At 39.6% G+C, this 18,929-nt stretch overlaps 1 protein-coding gene and 1 long non-coding RNA gene across 7 annotated transcripts in view; one reads left to right on the plus strand and one right to left on the minus strand.

Moving 5' to 3' along the window:
• Window positions 1-18,929, minus strand: part of LOC138166155 (calcium-activated chloride channel regulator 1-like) — a 41,283-nt gene that overhangs the window by 5,758 nt on the left and 16,596 nt on the right. Inside the window, exons 6-11 of the mRNA XM_069094562.1 lie at window positions 16,180-16,401; window positions 14,715-14,942; window positions 10,949-11,123; window positions 8,026-8,132; window positions 4,036-4,254; window positions 3,125-3,386 (exon numbers count right to left, since the gene is read on the minus strand). Coding sequence (XP_068950663.1) covers window positions 3,125-3,386; window positions 4,036-4,254; window positions 8,026-8,132; window positions 10,949-11,123; window positions 14,715-14,942; window positions 16,180-16,401 — 1,213 coding nt within the window. The remainder of the gene's footprint in view (window positions 1-3,124; window positions 3,387-4,035; window positions 4,255-8,025; window positions 8,133-10,948; window positions 11,124-14,714; window positions 14,943-16,179; window positions 16,402-18,929) is intronic.
• Window positions 1-18,929, plus strand: part of LOC138166156 (uncharacterized) — a 45,049-nt gene that overhangs the window by 5,628 nt on the left and 20,492 nt on the right. Inside the window, exon 3 of one of the 6 annotated variants that reach the window (XR_011169553.1) lies at window positions 10,965-11,700. The exons of the other annotated variants lie outside the window; for them this stretch is intronic. This is a non-coding gene — a long non-coding RNA (uncharacterized lncRNA). Of the gene's footprint in view, window positions 1-10,964; window positions 11,701-18,929 lie in introns of those variants that run through there. 6 annotated transcript variants of the gene reach the window in all.

Consider the following 18,929-nt stretch of genomic DNA (forward strand, 5'->3'; position numbering starts at 1 on the left):
TCAATAGTGGAAAGGTCAATACACAGGTAAATATCGAACAGTTTGGTGGGGAGTGGAATAGAGAGGGAAGTAGCTTTTAGAGGAAATCAGGAGAAATGTTGTGTAGGAGATGGGATCTGATTTGTGTTGTAAAGGAGGCTAGGGATTCCAAGCAGCAGAGGTCAGGAATAAAGAGATTGCTCATTCATGAAAGGGGGTAAAGAAGGAAACTTTTGCACAGACCCAGAATTCCTTTCAAAGGGAATAATAAAGCATGTCTTTCAGGAATCATGAGCTGGAAGGGCCCTTTGATGTCCTTGAGTCCAGCCCCTCGCTTTGTAGAAAGTGAGACCCAGCGAGATTGTGACTGCCCAAGATGGTCTAGACAGCTTGTGCATTTCAAAAGTGAGTGACTAGTGCTTTTCTACTATAGCACGCTAATTTTACTTTTATTTTGTTAAGGTTTCTCAATTTAAAAGTTATGAGCCTTATTCTTCCCTTTTAGCATGAAAAAGTGTTAATGATTTCCTGCCAGGAATTCCAGTGAACACTGATGCAGACATTTTAAAGAAAATACTAGCAAGGAGGTGATAGTAATATATGCCAAAAATCATATACTATAGCCAGATGGGATTTATACCAGGAATACAGAGCTGGTTCAGTATTAGGAAAGCTATCAGCATAACTGATCATATCAGTAAGAAAAATAACAAAAATCATATCATCTCAATAAATGTAGAAAACTATTTTGATAAAATAAAACACTCATTCTTGTTAACAGCACTGGAAAGCACAGGAATAAATGGAGCTTTCCTTAAAGTGATAAACTCTTTTGATCTAAAACCACTAGTAAGTAATTGTCTGTAATGGGGATAAGTTAGTAGCCTTCCTAGTAAGTTAAGGGGTGAGGCAAGAATACCTCTTATCACCACTGTTATTCAATATAGAACTAGAAATGTTAGCTATAGCAATAAAAGAAGAAAAAGAAATGAAAGAAATTAGAACAGTAAATGAAGAAAAAATAATCACTCTGCAGATGATATTATAGTACCCTTAGAGAATCCTACAGAATCAACCAAAAAAGTTGTTGAAATAATTAGCAACTTAGGCAATGTTACAGGATATTAAAGAAACTCACATAAATCATCAGCATTTCTATATATTACCAACAAAATCCAGCAGCAAAAGGTAGAGTAATTACATTTAAAATAACTGTAGATAAAATGTTTTGTAGTTTACCTGTCAAGACAAACCCAGGACCTATATGAACACAATTACAAAACACTTTACACAAATAAAGTCAGATCTAAACAATTAGAGAAATACTAATTGCTCATGGGTAGGCCAAGGCAATATAATAAAAATGACATTTCTACCCAATTAATTTGTTTATTCAGTGCCATACTAATCAAATGACCAAAAATTATTTTTTAGAATTAGAAAAAAACAGTAATAGAATTCATCTGGAAGAACAAAAGGTCAAGAATATGAAGGGATTCAGTGAAAAAAAAATGTGAAAGAAGGTGATCTTATTCTTCCAGATCCCAACCACATTACCAAGCAGGAATCATCAAAACAATCTCATACTAGCTAAGAAATAGAGTGGTGGACCAGTGGAATAGATTAAGTACAGAAGACACAGTGGTAAATGACAATAGTAATTTAGTGTTTGATTAACCCAAAGACCCTACTTTCTGGGATAAGAACTTGACATTTAACAAAGATTGTTGGAAAAACTGGAAAGCTGTTTGGGAGAAATAAGATACAGATTATAGGCCAACATTTTACATCATGTACTAAGATAAAGTCAAATTGGGCATGTGATTTAGACATAAAGGATGATATAAAGAGATTAGGGGAGCTTGGAAAATTTTGCCCTTCAGATTTATGGATAAGGGAAGAATTTATGACTGAACAAGGGGCAGAGAGGATCAAGAGAATTAAAAATGGATAGTTTTGATTAAATAAAATTTCAAAGTTTTTGCACAAACAAAACCAATGCAGCCAAAATTACAAGGAAATCAGAAGATTGGGGGGAGTATCTCTGATAGAGGCCTCATTTCTCAAATACATAGAAAATGAGTCAAATATATAAGAATACAAGTCATTCCCCAATTGATAAATGGTCAAAGGATATGAATAGGTAGTTTTCAAATGAAGAAATTGAAGTTATCTATAGTCATAGGAAAATGCTCTAAATCACTATTGATTAGAGAAATACAAATTAAAACAACTTTGAGGTACCACTTCATACCTATCAGATTGGCTAATATGATAGAAAAGGAAAATAATAATGATAAATGTTGAAGAGGCTGTGGGAAAATTGGGACATTAATGCATTGTTGATAGAGTAGTGAACTAATCCAACCATTCTGGAGAGCAATTTTGAACTATGCCCATGGTCAATTAAACTGCATACCTTTTGATCCAGCAAATAACTGTTAGTAGCTCAGAGGAAAAGGACCTATATGTACAAAAATATTTGTAGCAGTTCTTTTTGTGGTGGCAAAGAATTGGAAATTGAGAAGATGCCCATCAATTGGGGAATGACTGAACAAGTCCTGATGTATGAATGGAATGGAATACTATTGTGCTATTTTAAAAAAAATGATGAGCAGGCAGATTTCAGAAAAACCATAAAAGACTTACATGCATTGATACAAAGTGAAGTGAGTAGAAACGGGAGAACTGTACATGGTACAGCAATATAGCGTGATGATCAGCTATGATTGACTTAGCTCTTCTCAGCAATACAGTGATCCAAGACAATTCCAAAAGACTCATGAGGGAAAATGCTGTCCATATCCAGACAAGGAGCTGATGGAGTCTGGATTTCCACTTTCTTAATTTTTTTTCATGTTTTTTTTTTCCTTTTGCAAATTGTAATTTTTTGCAAACCTTCTTTCACTACATGACTGATATGGAAATATGTTTTACATGATTGTTCACATATAATGTATATCAAATTACTTACTTTTTGAGAGTTTGGGGAGGAAGAAAATTTGGAACTCAAAATTTTATAAAAATTGAATGTTAAAATTTGTCTTTATATGTAATTGGAAAAAATTATTAAAAATGGAAAAAAGTATCTTCCTTCTTAAAAGATAAATAACATTGAGGTTTGTATGGGGGATAAGTTAGTTACCTGCACCATTATCCAGAAGTTGCAGAGTCACTGTTGTTCCATCAGCTGATTCAATGAGGGCTGTTACAGTGGCTCCTATAATAGGTAGGGATCCTTGGCGAACTTCTGCATAAACAATCATTGGATTAGGGAAGGTGTTGGTGTCTTTATTCATTTTAGAATCCACTGTAATGGGAGGTACATTAGGATTTGCAGCACGTGAGGTTGCTGTCAGAGTCAGGGTTTGTACACTTGACTTAAGGTTGTAAGTCCAAATTCCATCCTGAAAAATCCAATAGAAATTCATTAAAGCAAAACATTGTAAAAACCTGCCCTGCCTACCTTCTCTGTTATCCTTTATCTCAACCTCTTATCTTATTTATGCAAATTAAGTTCAAGAAAACCATCAGCTAGAGAGTTTGCATGACATTTCTGACAGTCATTTCAAACCATTCTTCTCTGTGAGTGCAGCATTTAGAATAGAGCTTTCCCTGGAGTATACTTAATACCAATTACTATTGAAATCTTTGCTATGAACAGTGACCAGAAAGGTATGCCCCTGTCACAGTTTTTTCTCCTCAGAAGTAATGTGAAGATTTTGGATGTCAGAAAACATGGACTCTAAGATTCTGGATGGGAAAATAGGATGTCATAAGTATGTTCACACCAATCAAGAAAGGTTCTATAATTTTCTGGCCTACCATCCTGTTCTAGCCTAGTGTTTGTCCTTCTAATACCCTTTATAACAGTCCTTTGTTGCTACAGTGTAATTTTGTGGTCAGTTCATCACATCTCCAAGAGGATAAGCTTTTTTAGTTAAAAAAGAAAAACCTATTGTCACTCAAGAATAATTACAAAGTTAGAATACTGATATTAAGGTCTTGGCTCCATTTTCTGAAAATTTTAAGAAAACACGAGAAAAAGCTCCTCACCTTGGCAGTGTTTGGTATTTGGAGGTGCGCCATTTTGGATTTTGCATCCACTGAAAAAGTACTATATGTTTCCCCACTGGGATCTGAGATAAACATTTCAGGTTGTTTTATTGTCCATGTGACAAGAAATAGAGTGTCATTGCCCACTGTGCTGTCAACAATAACAGTGCCATTCATCCACTCCCCATCATCCTTCAGAGTGACTCCCTCACTCGCAAGCTGTTAAGAAAATGTAACAAGACATTTAGTGACCAGGCAAAGGGATAAGTCATTAGCAAGTCATGTCACAATTAATCTAAAGGATGTGCCAATGGGCAAAAGATGATAAATTACAGAGAACGGACCAGCATGCACTGGTAGAGGGAATTTCCTTACCTGGAAGTTCCCTGTAACAAATTCCCTCCTCTGGTTAGCATCCATTAGGAGGTAGGATGGTTGAGAGGGGACAGTTGTCAAGGTTTATACAGATGTACATGAATAATATTCCTGGCACAAAGGGTGTGAAAGGCAGGGCTAGAAAGAGATCCCTTATTTTTAGCCTAAGGTAATATGCAAGTTTCACTCATTCACTCTCCACCTCCCTTCTATTTTCTACTCAACTTCCCTTCTAAATCAAATTCCCTCCATTGTGAGTGGGGAGAGAATAAAACTGTCATCTAAGCCAGGATCTCGGTTGAACTCCTTGCTTTTGAATCAACTTCTCAGCAATGAGGACAGGCAGTAATTTTTATTGGGTGGAAAGAGCAAAAGCACAGAGAATTATAGCAGTCTCTGTCCCCAGGGAGCTCACATCCTGAGTAGGGGGTGGGAACAACATTCAAAAAGAAAAAAAAAAACAAACCCTATGCATACAAGATCCATACCCTGCCCCATTGGTCTGGCCTGGCCTGGCCTAGTCTGGTCCTGTCATCCTTTCATTCCTCCCAATTAATTCACTGTCCCACACACCACAGAGGCTCCTCCAAATCTTTTCATTTCTCCTTAAGCCTCCTATGGTTCCCTCTAACCCACTCTCTAATCTGAAAATTCTTACCTCCTATTTCACTGAAAAAAAAAATACAGTTATTCTCTGAGAGCTCCCTTTTTTCTTGTTTTTCATTTCATTTCTTGTCTCCTATATGCCTTTTGCCACTATCTCTTTCATCCCATCTTACATGAAGTAGCCCTTCTCTTTGACAAGGCAAAACCTTCTCCATGCATGAGAAATCCAATTCCATCCTGTCTTCTTCAACAGTTGGTCCCCTCCATTCTTACACTCTCATTTATCTTCAATCTCCTTGTCTCATTAGCTTCTTCTCTGCTAAAAAACATGCTTGTACCTCCTCCATCTTCAAAAAACTCCCTCTGATCCATCAATCCCCACTAGCTATCATCCCATACCTCTTCTCACTTTTGCATCCAAGCTCCTTGAGAAGACTGTCTACATTAGGTGCTTTTTCCTTTCCTCTCACTCTCTTCTTTATGCTCTGCAGTCTGACTCCCCACATCATCATTCAACTGAAACTTATCTCTCCAAAGTTATCATAACAATTGCCACTCCCTTGACTGCCTCTTCTAATGTCTCTCCATCCTCAGCCTTCCTGCCCTCTCTCTAGCCCTGACACTGCTGGTCAGTCTCTTCTTGATATTTTCTTCTCTTTGGTTTTCCATGATACTGTTCTCTTCTGGTTCTGTATATGTCTGACTGCTTCTTCTCAGTCTCCTTTGCAAATCTTCATCCAGGTTTGTACCTGCTAATTGTGTGGTACGGGGCTCTGTCCTGGGTCTTCTCTTCTCCCTCCATACGGTTTCACTTAGCAATCCCCTTAGCTTCCATGGATTCCATTATTTGCCCTTGAATGATGATTCTCAGATCTATTTAGTTAGCCCTAATCTCTCTGCTGATCCCAGACTTGTATCTTCAGCTGCCTGTTTGACATCTCTAATTGGATGTCCCACAGTTATCTTAAATTCAGTCAAAAATTGAACTAGTTATTGTTCCCCCAAAGTCTCCTCTCTTTGTAACTTCCCTGTTACTGTGGAGGGTTACACCAGTCACTCCTTCCAGTCACCCAGGCTTACACCTTTGGTGTCATCCTTAATTCCTTCTTCTCTCTCAACTTCCACCACAATCTCTTGTCCATTTTTCCTTGGTAACATCTCTGGACAAGGCAGGCACTTAATAAATGCTTATCACATCTAAATCTAATATGCCCTGGATAAATGAAGCTACTCCATTTTGGAGCTCCCATCCCAGGGCTGGGCTGTCCTGAGTGATGGAAGCTGCTACATGTAGTCAGCCCACAACATGATGATGCTTCACTCTGGCCAGCATCTTTCTGACATGCTGCCCACTGTTGAGCACAACAGTGCTTTCCTTCCTAGCTTATAGTGCCTTCCTGTCCCCTTTTCATTTTGTGTACTCTGTAAGTGTTTTTCATTTAAGTATCTCTGATCATGTTGTTTTCCTTGAGTAAAATGTAAGCTGGTTGCAGGCAGGGCCCATTTAATTTTTAATTTGTATCTCTCCAATGTTTAGGACAGTGCCTGATACATAGTAAGTGCTGAATAAATGTTTGTTGATTGATTATTGATAATAATTTTAATAAGGCATAGCAAAATAGCAAAAAAAGGACATTTTTTTTAATAACAAATTTGACCCTGATGTCCATTTTTATCTTCCTAATCCCTGCTTGAGAATTCATGCCTGTTATGGATCCTTGTTGTTGTTGAGACTTTTCAGTTAATCTGACTCTTCATGACCACATTTGGAGTTTTCTTGGCAAAACTGCTGGAGTGGTTTGCCATTTCCTTCTCCGGTTCATTTTACAGATGAGGAAACTGAGACAAACAGGGTGAAGTGACTTGCCTAGGGTCACACAGGTAATGTCTGAGTCTAGATCTGAACTCACAGAGGAGCCTTTTTTACCTCAGGCCCAACTTTGTATCCACTGCAACAGCAACTGCTCTGTTAGGGATATTTGAAAAAGATTTAAATGGTGACATTGCACTTAGATTCAGATGACTTTCAAGGTGCTAAAATATCATGGAGAACTCACGATATAGCTAGAGATCCAGTAGAGAGAACTGATTGGATGGGGAGAGGCATGGGGAGGGGAGTAGGGCATGGAAATATGCAAGTAGAGGTCATTACAATGGTATACATGATGTTCAGTTTCTTCATCCTCCAAGGCTCTAGAAGGAGCTATTAGGACTGGACAAGTTTCTCAAAGCAGACTGGGTAAAGAGCTTGTTTCATATATCAGTGGGACAGTTAGAGCATCATGTGAATTATCATTGTGATGTCCACTGCTTTTTTTCTTTTAAAAATTTAAACAAGACTGGTCAACCAGTGAAAATGCTTACAGTCTAGAGACAGGTGGTATAGGAGTTAGAGCTCTAGACCTCGAGTCAGAGAGACCTGAATTCAAATTTGACCTCCAACATTTATTAGCCACATGATCCTGGGCAAGTCACACAACCTCTGTCTGCCTCAGTTTTTGATTATGTAAAATGCGGCTAATAATAGTACCTACTTTCCAGAGTTGTTGTGAAGATTAAATGAGATCATATTTGCAAATTTGTGCCTGACATATTGTAGGTGCTTAATACAATTTGTTAAGTTAAATATATGTACATGCATACACACATATATGTATGTGTATATGTGTATGAAAACCTTTTACTTTTACTGTGAGTCCCCATTGATCTAATATTCCAACCAGTGTGATGCAGTGGAAAGAATGCTGACTGTGAAGGCAGAGTACTTATGTTCATATCCTGTCATGCCTACTCATGATCTGCATGACCTTGGGCAAGTCCATTTTACTCAGTTTTTTCACCCATAAAAAGTGTAGTTTCAGCTGGGTGACCCTGAAGTTACTTCCAACTTCATATCTATGATGTATGATTCTGTGAACCTGAGGGGTCCTTATAAACTCTAAATCTCTGATCCTAGAGTGCTACAATCCTATGTAGCACAAACATGGGAAATGAGAAATTGAAACTGACCTGGATGGACCGTTGAGTGATCATTCCATTTCCTGATGAGAGGGCACTGAATGCATCTATGAGCCCATTGTTCTCGGCAATGTCTGTTGAAGTTTTCTGCACACCTCCTAAAGTAGGATTATATTACCAGAAGTTAAATAATCGGCACAGAATAGTGACAAATTAACAGTCTTACCAAAGTTAGTTTTTCATAAATTTTCATATTGTTTCATAAACGGCAGTCATTCTACAGCCAGTAAGAATGTAGCTTCACTCGAAGTCAACCTAAAATTTTGAGTCTTGTGGTGTATGAACTATACATTATACAGTCATTAAAGTCTCCTCTGGAACACAACCAAGGCCTTGGGCATAGATAAAATCACTGATGAGGAGTCGGAGAAGTGTCACAGAATCCATGATCTAAACCAAACTAGTTCATGAATTTCACTCATAATTGAGCTTCTTGGAGCCTCACTACTTCAGGAATCCATCAGTTGAACCATGTAGGGACTCCCTCTACCAAAGCTAACTCCAGCCCCTCCAATGCCTTAGTAGATGTTTCTGTGGCCAGAAAGAAATCATTGCTTAGTGGACAATCTTCCAGTGACTCGTCTCTCCAGTTTTAGCAATGTTGGTCAATTCAGTTCAGTTAGACCAACATTCATTAAGTCCCTACTATGTGCAAGAGCTGTCTCCTGCAAAGAAATAGTCTCTAACCCTCAAGGATCTTACATTCCCTTTTGGAGTTGGAAGTGAGGTTGCAGAAGCTACAAGTACACAGGTAATTAAATTCTAGGAAAAGAGAGAAGAGATCCTGGGACAATGGGCACATCACCATAAACAAGCCCTTACCCAAAACCTTTCTGTCTTAATAGAGCCTCAGTGGCTTAGCCTTGAAGACCTTCAGAATGAGCAATCAGAATAGGATTTTTAAGAAGGACCTACTCTTATTTCAAGCAAAATTTGATAAACTTGATTTGATTTCCCAGCCCATAAATAAAAACAAATTAGAAGGTGAGGAAAAAGGGAGATGGATCCTGCTAAGGCATTCACACTAGTAGCATCAGGATATAACAGTGACATCAATGGAGGGGATGAAACTTTACTAAAAAAAAAAAAGATGTAAGAAATCAAAGAATACACTAGCCAGGGAATCATGGTTTGGTTGAAAACCCCTAGTCTGGCTTCTAGTGGTGGTTCGACCAGTGATAATCCTGTGACCTCACATGAGTTCCTTCGTCTCTTTGACCTTTGGCTTCTGTGGTTAATGGACAAGGCACTAGACCCGAAGTCAGAAAGGCCTGGGTTCAAATCCTGCCTTCAACATATATTCTTATTAGAATTGTCACATAAATCTCTCTGGGCTTCTGTTTCCTCATCTGTAAAATGAGAGAGTTGGAATAGATCTATGATAAAGATCACTTGTGTATTAGCAATCAGTCCCATATACAGCAGTGTGTTAGTAAATGTTTAACTACTGGCTCATCAAAAAAGTATGTATTCATGATACACTATACACTGCTACAATCTGGCTCTAACCAACCCCTTCCTATATACCTTAGTAGTACAGTAACATAACTGATGATGCTGTCATCAAGAACAAGGTCCAGGAGAGCTCTGCTTAATCATTTAAGGAAGCGCATAGTAAATTTTAGGCACCTTTGCATCTGAATTGGTTAAAACTGAAAAGCAGTCCCTTAAGAGGGTAAGCTTTAATTGTCTGGAAAGTTCACTCCTTTCCCAGTGATTCTGGTAGGCATTGATTGACTTAAGAGAGTCAAGCACTACTTTTATTCAGTATACATTTCTTATTTTTCTTCATCAAGGGAATGATTTGGTCCTTGGATTAGGAATGACAAGTCAAATATTTTTGGCATCTTTGTGCCCATGTCTCATTCTTTTCCTCATCCCCCCTTAGACCATGAAGTTCTTGATGGCTGTGTTTTTACCATATATTTGTTTACCCATAGTGCCTAGCACAGTGCCTTAAACATAGCGGACTTGGAATAGATGGTTACTGAATTTGTTCAAATTGAATTCAGTATTTTTGTCGTGGTCTTTGAAAAACACCCAAGAGACAGCAAAACCACGACCATTTGTATGATTCTTTTCTTGGGTATGGGTTGGACTAGTTGGTGTTTGATGGACCTCAAAAGCCATCTCTGAGATGTTGAAATTCTGTCATTGGGTAGACACCTTTTGAGATTTATTTTAGGGGAAAAAATCATCACAGACCAAATATAAAGATAAATCTGTTTCTGAATGTAGCTTGGCATGTCCTCAGACACAGACACTAAGGCTGTTATTGGATTTAATTTGAAGCCTCTCCAGTTGTAAGGTCAGTTATTTTATTCATTTCTCACCCAGCTGCACTCCTCTGAACATCTCCATCCTGCCCCAAGAACCTCATCAATCTCCAAGTTCACTTGAGTTCTGGAACTCAAAATTCAGCAGGTTCCCCTGCCTGAGGGGCTTCTTCCCCTCTCTGATTGGAGAGAGTTGGAGTATCGAGGACCAAGAGGGGAGAGCAGAGAGCTTCTCCTATATCTTCAGTTTAAGTACAGTGTCCTAGTCAGTTGTTTATTCATTTCCCACCAGGATTCACTCCTTTGGACTCCATCATGCCCCTGCTTTGGGTACTCTTCTCTCCCCTTCCCCCTTTTCAGCTTCTTTTTGTGTATTATCTTGCCCCCAAATGATGTAAGCTTCTTGAAGGTAGAGACTTTCTTTTGCCATTCTTTGTGTCCCCAGCACTCAGTACCATACCTGGCACATAGTGGGCACTTAAATGTTTATTGACTGACCTTACAGAACTTGTGCCCCACTTCCATAGCCTTCAAATACACCAGGTCACCTACAGATATTAGAGAACTTGAAGGGAATCTTATGTAGAAATAATCTTTTGTTCCCACTGAAGAAACCCATTCTCCAGGTTATATTTTACCTGTCATATTTGACAGACTCTCTAAGTCTTTGTCTGCGGAAGGTCCCAGAGCGACTGTGTGGATAATGGCCCCACTTTGCTTCACTTCATTGAAACATGTGCTGATTGTACTATCTTCTCCATCAGTCAGAAGGACGATTTCTGAACCATCTGTTGAGAATTTCTTTCCTATTACCTGAAAGCACAGATTCATCCCAGACATTGGTAAGTAGACTTAGTGTTGCCAGGTAATCCTGAGTGAGTGGATCTGGCCAGGAATGAAAGAAGAAAATAAAGTAAAAACCCCAGGAAGATCTTCTTGTTTTGAGATTTTCAAATATGAAATATACAGCTTTTAGACACTTAGCCCAAGTCCTTTTTCTCATGATCTAATGCAGGATCATTTATCCCAGCTGATATTGCCATTTAGAAGCAGGGCTGTTGTCGTCAAACTGAATGACCCAGCTTCTGTACACTGGTATTCAGTCCCAGCCAGGCTATCTGTTCCTTCTGGCTCTAGAACATGCAGAAACTGATGAGACACTGGACAGATGAACAACCACTATGTGCAAGGAATTGTTTCTGATTCTTTGGTATTCCTGGGAGGGCAAAAGAGGAGGAAATTTATGAACCTTAGAGGAGACATGATATGGTGGAAAGAGTCTAAGGCTCTGTGGGTTTCAGGTTCCTCATCTGCACAAGGAAGACATAGATGGCCTCTGAGATCTCTTCCAGCTCTAACTGTGCTCCCTCTCACCTGCTTTATTTGACTAAACATCTTCATGATAGTGAGTGTGCTCCAACACAACAGAAGCTTTGGGAAACCAGGCTCTACATCAACTGTCAGACTGGACACTTGGAAACAAAGGCATGACTAATAGCACTCAATTAGGGAATATTATACAAATCTTGGGGAAGGAACACCCTCCACCAAACCAGATGATAAGTCTTAGGGAGTTGTCCAAGATACTTTGATGTTCAATGACTTCTGTGGGGTCACAGCTGAAATGTTCCAGTAGCAGAAGTTGAGCTTGTCTTTCTCAGTATTCTATATGTGAAGCAATGCTGGCTTTACCAGGAAACATATTCTAATATTCCAGTGGATCTAGAATTCTCTCCATGTGAGTATTCCCTTCAGAGATGCAAATCACAACCCGTCTATCCCTACCCATCCTCTCTATATGAGGCAGCTAGGTAGGGAAGTGGAGAGAGTTAGGCTCAATTTTAAATCTGACCTTCCTAATTGTGTGACCTTGTGCAAGTCATTTAACTTGAGTCTGCCTCAGTTTCTCCATCAGTAAAATATAGCTAATAATACAACCTTTCTCACAGGTGTATTATGAGTATCAAATGAGATAATATTTGTAAAATGCTTAGCACAGTGCCTGGTACTTAAGAAATGCTTATTACCTTTCCTACCTGTATGACTCTTGTCTGTGTTTTTCTGCTTGTTTACCACAGGGGAGCTCTTCAATGTGCTAGGGACCTTCCTTGAGTTCTTGGGACATTGGGATGATACCAGTGGAGCACAAGGACTGCTACCCCTTACTGTCCCTGTGTGACCAGGGCATTTGACCATAATAATGATTGGCATTTAGATGGCGCATTCAAGTCTGCAAAGCACTTTATGTCTGTGATCTCATTGGAGCTTCCCATTGCTGCTATGAGGTAGCTACTAGAACTATAGGTATGACTAGCTTCATTCTACAAGTCAGGAAATTGGGGCTCAGAGTGGTTGTATGACTTGCCTGCAGTCATTATGGAGTCAGAAGCAGGGTGTGAGTATAGCTTTCCGACACACTGAGGCCAACACTATTCATTATGCCTCATTGCCTCTTATGGGAAATAATATGTGATAGAAAATAATATACTCATTAGACCAAAGCATTGATTTTCTGCAAAAGTGGCCTTTCTCTAGATATTGCCATTGTTTGAAATTGCTCCATGTAAAAAAAGCACCCCTTAGACTTGAAGATTTTTGTCTGCCCATAATCTCATGTACCTCCTCTCCTTACTCACAGTCACTCCTAACTTTGTTCTTTTTCTGTGCTGTGCTCTTAACACTTAATCCCTCTCTGACTTCCCTATCCAATGCTCAGCAATCTCTTGCTCCTTTGTTCTTCCACTGTTGCCATCCTGTTCCTCAACAACACTACTAACTCAACATCTCGGCTCCTGTTCCTGAGCAGTGGAGAACTAGGGCAGAAAGCCCTGAGACAGGGGTTCCCCTAGGAATGTACACCACATGCACTTCAGTCAGGCCTTTACTATGCTTGTTGCATTTGCTCTTTCTTGATTCTCTAGCACATCCCTCACAACATCCATCCCAACCATTTCCCTAACTCTCTGAGACCCCAGCTTTCCATCCATATCTCTCAAGTCCCAGCACATGGCATCATCTCTTACTTTGCAGAAAAAGTTGAAGCCATCTGGTATGTTTTCTGGGATCTTACCATTTCTTTCCTCCTGTATCAGAGGAAACAGCAGTGCTGTCATGTCAAACCCAAGCTCTCCACAGTGACTTTGATGCCTTCCCTTTCTTCCAGGATCTTATTCTATTGACCCCTCTTGCTTTCCCTCTTACATATCTTTAGTCTCTTTCTCTACTGATTTCTTCCTCCATTCCTACAAACACGAGTAGGTGTCCCATGCCATGCAAATAAACCACCTTGAGTACAGGCTCACGCTTTTTCTTTTTCCTCTTTCACTGTTAAACTTCATGCCCTTTACTTCTATACTGCTCAAGTCCTGACAATCTGGATTCCTTCTGTTTTTCTCTATTGAAGTTTATATCTACAAAAATCACCCTTGACCTCTTAGCTTTCATTCTCCTTGACCATTATCCCATTCTTCCTATATACAAATTATTTCCTATACAAACATATACTATACTTGCTATGGTATGTCCAATTTTTACCAACTAACATAATTTTTTCTTTTAGTTCCTTCATTACTAAGATGAGGCTGTTGGACCTCAGGATCACTTAGATAATTCTGTGATTTTATTTCATTTCAAGATCAATAATTTTTAAATAGAATTATTGCATCAAAACGTGGAAAACCCTCCATGATGGGAATCAAAATTAATTCATTGCTTTTTGGCTGTGTTATAACATCCCCCTAAGTGGATGACTAACAGCTCCCTGTCTCAGTGTGTTTAAATAAATCAACAGAGCCAGAAATGTCTGGCTTTGCCAGAATGGAGCCTAAACTGAAGAGCATTGCACCTGATTGCCCTGGATGCTTCTGCTGCATACCATGCACCTTTTTATAAATCATACAGTTTGCCTCTCTCTTTGGTTTTATAATTGTACAGTTCACATGGGTTAGAGAATTATTGATTTAGGACTAGAAAGGACACCAAAGGTCATCAGCTCCGCTCTGCTTATTCTACCCATGAGGAATCGGAAGCCTGCACAGATGAAGTGTCCTGCCCAGGGTCACACAGATCGTAAGTCTTTGAGGAAGAATTTGAACTTGGCTCATTCTGACTCCAAGTTGATTGTTCTGTCTGCTGCACTTTGTTGCCTCTCAGGAGTCTAAGGCTGATTTTCTTCCTTCCTTTCATCCCTAGTTCAACACTAAGGGCTTAATATTTGTTGGGCTTAATTCAATTAGGATTTCTCCACACCACCATTTGTTAATATTCTTTCCCCTCCCTGGAAATATATTCACTTTTTAGAGGATCAAATTCATATTAGACAGGAGACATGGAGGGATTTTCAGAATAGAAAGTCACTTTTAAATATCCACTACAATAGAGACAGGGGAGGGGAGATGATTTCACCGTAAATGCTGATCTGAGTCCAGAGCAGATGGATGTTCCACCTGAAGCAACAGTTGGTAGGTTGGCAATGAGGGCATTCCTCTGATCATCAGTCTCTATCTGTACTAATTCACTTCGCACAGTGGCTGCACTGTCAAATGTGATCATCCCAGCCCAGGATCCCTTTTCAATGATCTGAAGCAGGAAGAGTTTGGAGGCCTGATTCAGTCGATTTAGCCGGTCCTCATTCTGAAAGAAAAACACAAGTCAAATTGGCAAGGGTTCTTCCCTACAAGCAAGCTATAGCAGAATGGACTAAACCCATATATGGAACTCTAGGGATACTGGGTACCATGGTGGGGACTCTGGATTCTCTAAGGCTAGGAAATATAAACACAAACTCTGGGGTATTCTTCTAGGCTAGAAGGGATTTGAAGATGAGCTTGGAGATAGGCTCTGTGCTTGCTATCTGAGAACAAGGTCACCTCAATTTAGAAAGGCATCTCACCAGGTGACCAAAGGGTCAGTGCATGTTTCAGCCACAGCAACTCTCAAAGCTTAAGTAGTGGAAGGGTTTGTTTGTGAATTGATGGGCCCTCGTTAATAAATTAGCAGATTGTGATAACATTGAAGCATGGAATATTAAGCTGGATCATGGTTGTGAATGGGTTAGTAGATGAAAGAAGTTCTATGAAATATTTTTGCCTTTGAATCTGATCTACATCACCAGGGATGAGCTACCGTGTAGAATAGGGGCTAGACCTGTGATTTCTTTGGTACAGGGGACTCCCAGATGAGGAAACTCTCCCTACCAAGACAGGTTGACACCTCTGCAACTTATAGTTTCAGAGAATTGCCTAACCAGCACATACTAGATGTGGGAACTGAAACAGATCCTCCTGACTCAGAGGCCAACTCTCCATTCACTATACCACATTGTCTCTTAACTTTGACCAAGGAAACTAATGAACTTGTATGTTGGGACTACTACACCATTTTGATCTATGGGGAATGGTGGGGCACAGTAGTAAGTGCCCAGATTAATGAAGTTGCAGGTAGTTTAATGTATGGAATCTGAGCTGCATTTTTAGGTAGAATGTTTGGTGACTTTGCACAATCATCAACAAAGGAGGGAAATATGAAGTCGTACAAAATTGATTGGGTAGTTTGGTTAACAGGGACTGCAGATTCTCATGAGCTGGGAAACTAACTGTGAAGCAAATTCTTAGCTAAGTCATTCTTTGACAAGCAAAATGTATTCTTAATTCAGGGGATAATTCACTATGAATCTGAGAAAGAGGAGGAAAGGGAGTATGAGTATGGGGTCTTAAAGGGAAACGGTGAAAGGTGAATGATTCCTGCTTCTTAGTGTCTTTTAAACCGTGAGATCCTTGTAGTTTCCAAGATGCACCAGATTCTATGATTCCACCATGTATTGTAAGCACAGCCCTCCCACCTGCAGGAGAAGAGGACAGGTTTGGCTTACCGCCATGCTTCCAGACTTATCCAGAACTAAGCACAGGATCCTTTCACCAATCTGCTTCAGTGAGAAGCTGGGCTGGGGTGGCTTTTCTGCTGTCATAGGAGTGGATGTCTTGTAGTCTTCTGAATCTTGAATGACTTCCCATGTGCTCCTGTGGTTGCACTTCTGGTTTTGAGCATTTGGTGCCTCTTTGTTATGGTTCTTTTCTGTACAAAATTCAACCACCTGAAAAAGGCCAATTGCTTGATAAATATAAAAAATGTAAACCAGGGCTTCCTAACCTGGGTCTATGAGCTAGATTTTGAAAATACATTTTTTATGCCTTTTAAAATATAATTGGTTTTGTTTGTCTTCCTGAGCATATTATTTTATGCATTTAAAATTTGATTATGAGAGGAATCCAAAAGCTTCACTAGAGTACTGAGGAATCCATCACAGAAAAGAGTGACGAACCCTTTCTGTAAACCATTAATGTAATTAATGCAATTAACACCTCCATGATTTAGGGGGAAAAGTAACTCATTTGAAACGCTCTTCAATACTCATGGGATTCTAGGCTTGCCCCTTCCACTATCTTGGCCTAGTCATTTAATCTTAATTTCCTCACCTACAAAAGTGAAAGTGTTGGAGTAGATAAGCAGGTCTTGGGATTCTTTTATACTAAAAAATTATTTAGGACCTTTCCCCCAAGAACTTATTTTTGTGTTTGTTTTACCTATTTATACTTGCTATATTAAAAATTAAAGTACCTTGATAATATTCTTAAATAGTTTAGACCTGGAAGACCCACCAAAAAGGGTCTCTGGGACTGCAGACTGAATGTGCTGGAACCAACTCCTAAGGATTGTCAAGAGTTAATTGTTAGGGGGCAGAGCCAAGATGATGGAGTAGAAGCAGGAAATCCCATGAGCTCCTGCCACAACCACCTCCATTATCTGTAAAATATGACTCTAAACAAATTTTAGAGCTACAGAACCCACAAATGAGAGAGAGAAACAAATCTCCTGCTGAAGGCAGCCTGGCAGATAGATAGGAAGGGTCTATTGCACCAAGCTGGGAGCCTAGTACAGTCCTGTGTGAGCCGTGGGGAGCACAGGGGTGGCCCCAACTACTGGCCCAGACTGGCTGGAGCAGACTTCAGGAGAGTCAATCATCAGCAGCTGTGGTTGTTTCCAGACTTCTCAACCCATAAACACCAAAGACAAAGTAAAAGCTCAGTGGGGAACTCTGTTGGAACTGGGTGATAGAAGTGTGTGGTCCAGCCCCTGCCCCTGGGGCGAGAGGTGGTGGAGCTGCAGCAGCTGCCTCCAGAGCTCCTGGCCTGCAGATCATAGGGGGATCAGGTGACCATTCATAGGATAATCACTCTTGCTTTGACCTGCTTGGATCTGGGTCGCTGTCTTGGGTGGTGGTCCTGGGGTGAGAAATGCCAGGGTGTCAGAGCCAGTGTGCAAGATAAGCAAGCAGAGGAAGCACAATAAGACTATAGAATCCTTTTTTTTGGGTCCAAAAAGGATCGAAACATGGAACCAGAAGAAGTCAATAACGCAAACTTCCTGCATCAAAAACTTCCAAGAGAAATATGAATTGCTTACAGGCTGTGGAGGAGCTCAAGAAGGATTTTGAAAATCAAGTAAGAGAAGTGGAGGAAAAATTGGGAAGGAAATGAGAATGATGCAAGAAAATAATGAAAAGTGAGTCAACTGGGGTGGCTAGGTGGCACAGTGAATAGAGCACCAGCCCTGGAGTCAGGAAGACCTGAGTTCAAATCCGGCCTTAGACACTTGACACATTTGCTAGCCGTGTGACTTTGGCAAGTCTCTTAACCCCAATTGCCATCCAAAAAGAAAAAAAAAAAAAAAAAAAAAGCGAGTCAACAGCCTGCTAAAGGAGACCCAAAACAGTATTGAAGAAAATAATACCTATAAAATAGACTAACTCAAATGTCAAAAGAGGCCCAAAAAGCCAGTGAGGAGAAGAATGCCTTTAAAGGCTGAATTGCCCAGATGGAAAAAGAATTTTAAGAACTCACTGAAGAGAATAATTCCTAAAAATTAGATTGAAGCAAATGGAAACTAATGAGTTTATGAGAAATCAAGATACTATAAAACAGATCCAAACAAATGAAAACATCGAAGGCAATGTGAAATATCTCATTGGAAAAACCACTGACCTGGAAAATAGATCCAGGAGAAACAATTTAAAAATTATTGGACTACCTGAAAGCCATGATCAAAAAAAGAACCTAGAAATCATCCTTCAAGAAATTCTCAAGGAAAATTGCCCTGATATTCTAGACCCAGATGGCAAAATAGAAAGTGAAAGAATTCACCAATTGCCTATTGAAAAAGATCCCAGAAACAAAACTCCTAGAATATTATAGGTAAATTCCAGAGTTCCCAGGTCAAGGAGGAAATATTACAAGCTGTGTCAGGAAGAAACAATTTTACTATTGTGGAAACACAATCAGGACAACACAAGATCTAGCAGCTTCTACATTAAGGAATTGAAGGGCTTGGAATATGATATTCTGGCGGTCAAAAAAGCTAGGATTAAAACCAAGAATCACCTACCCAGCAAAACTGAGTATAATGCTTCGGGGGAAAATATGATCATTCAATGAAATAGAGGACTTTCAAGCATTCTTGATGAAAAAAACAGAGCCGAACAGAAAATTTGACATTCAAATACAAGAAGCAAGAGAAGGATGAGAAGGTAAAAAAGGAAAAAGAAATCATAAGGAATTTATTAAA

This window comes from Petaurus breviceps, unplaced genomic scaffold, assembly GCF_028583685.1.
Source record: "Petaurus breviceps papuanus isolate PSGF00001 unplaced genomic scaffold, PetGlider_PUasm1.0 220, whole genome shotgun sequence".
NCBI classification, from domain to species: domain Eukaryota; kingdom Metazoa; phylum Chordata; class Mammalia; order Diprotodontia; family Petauridae; genus Petaurus; species Petaurus breviceps.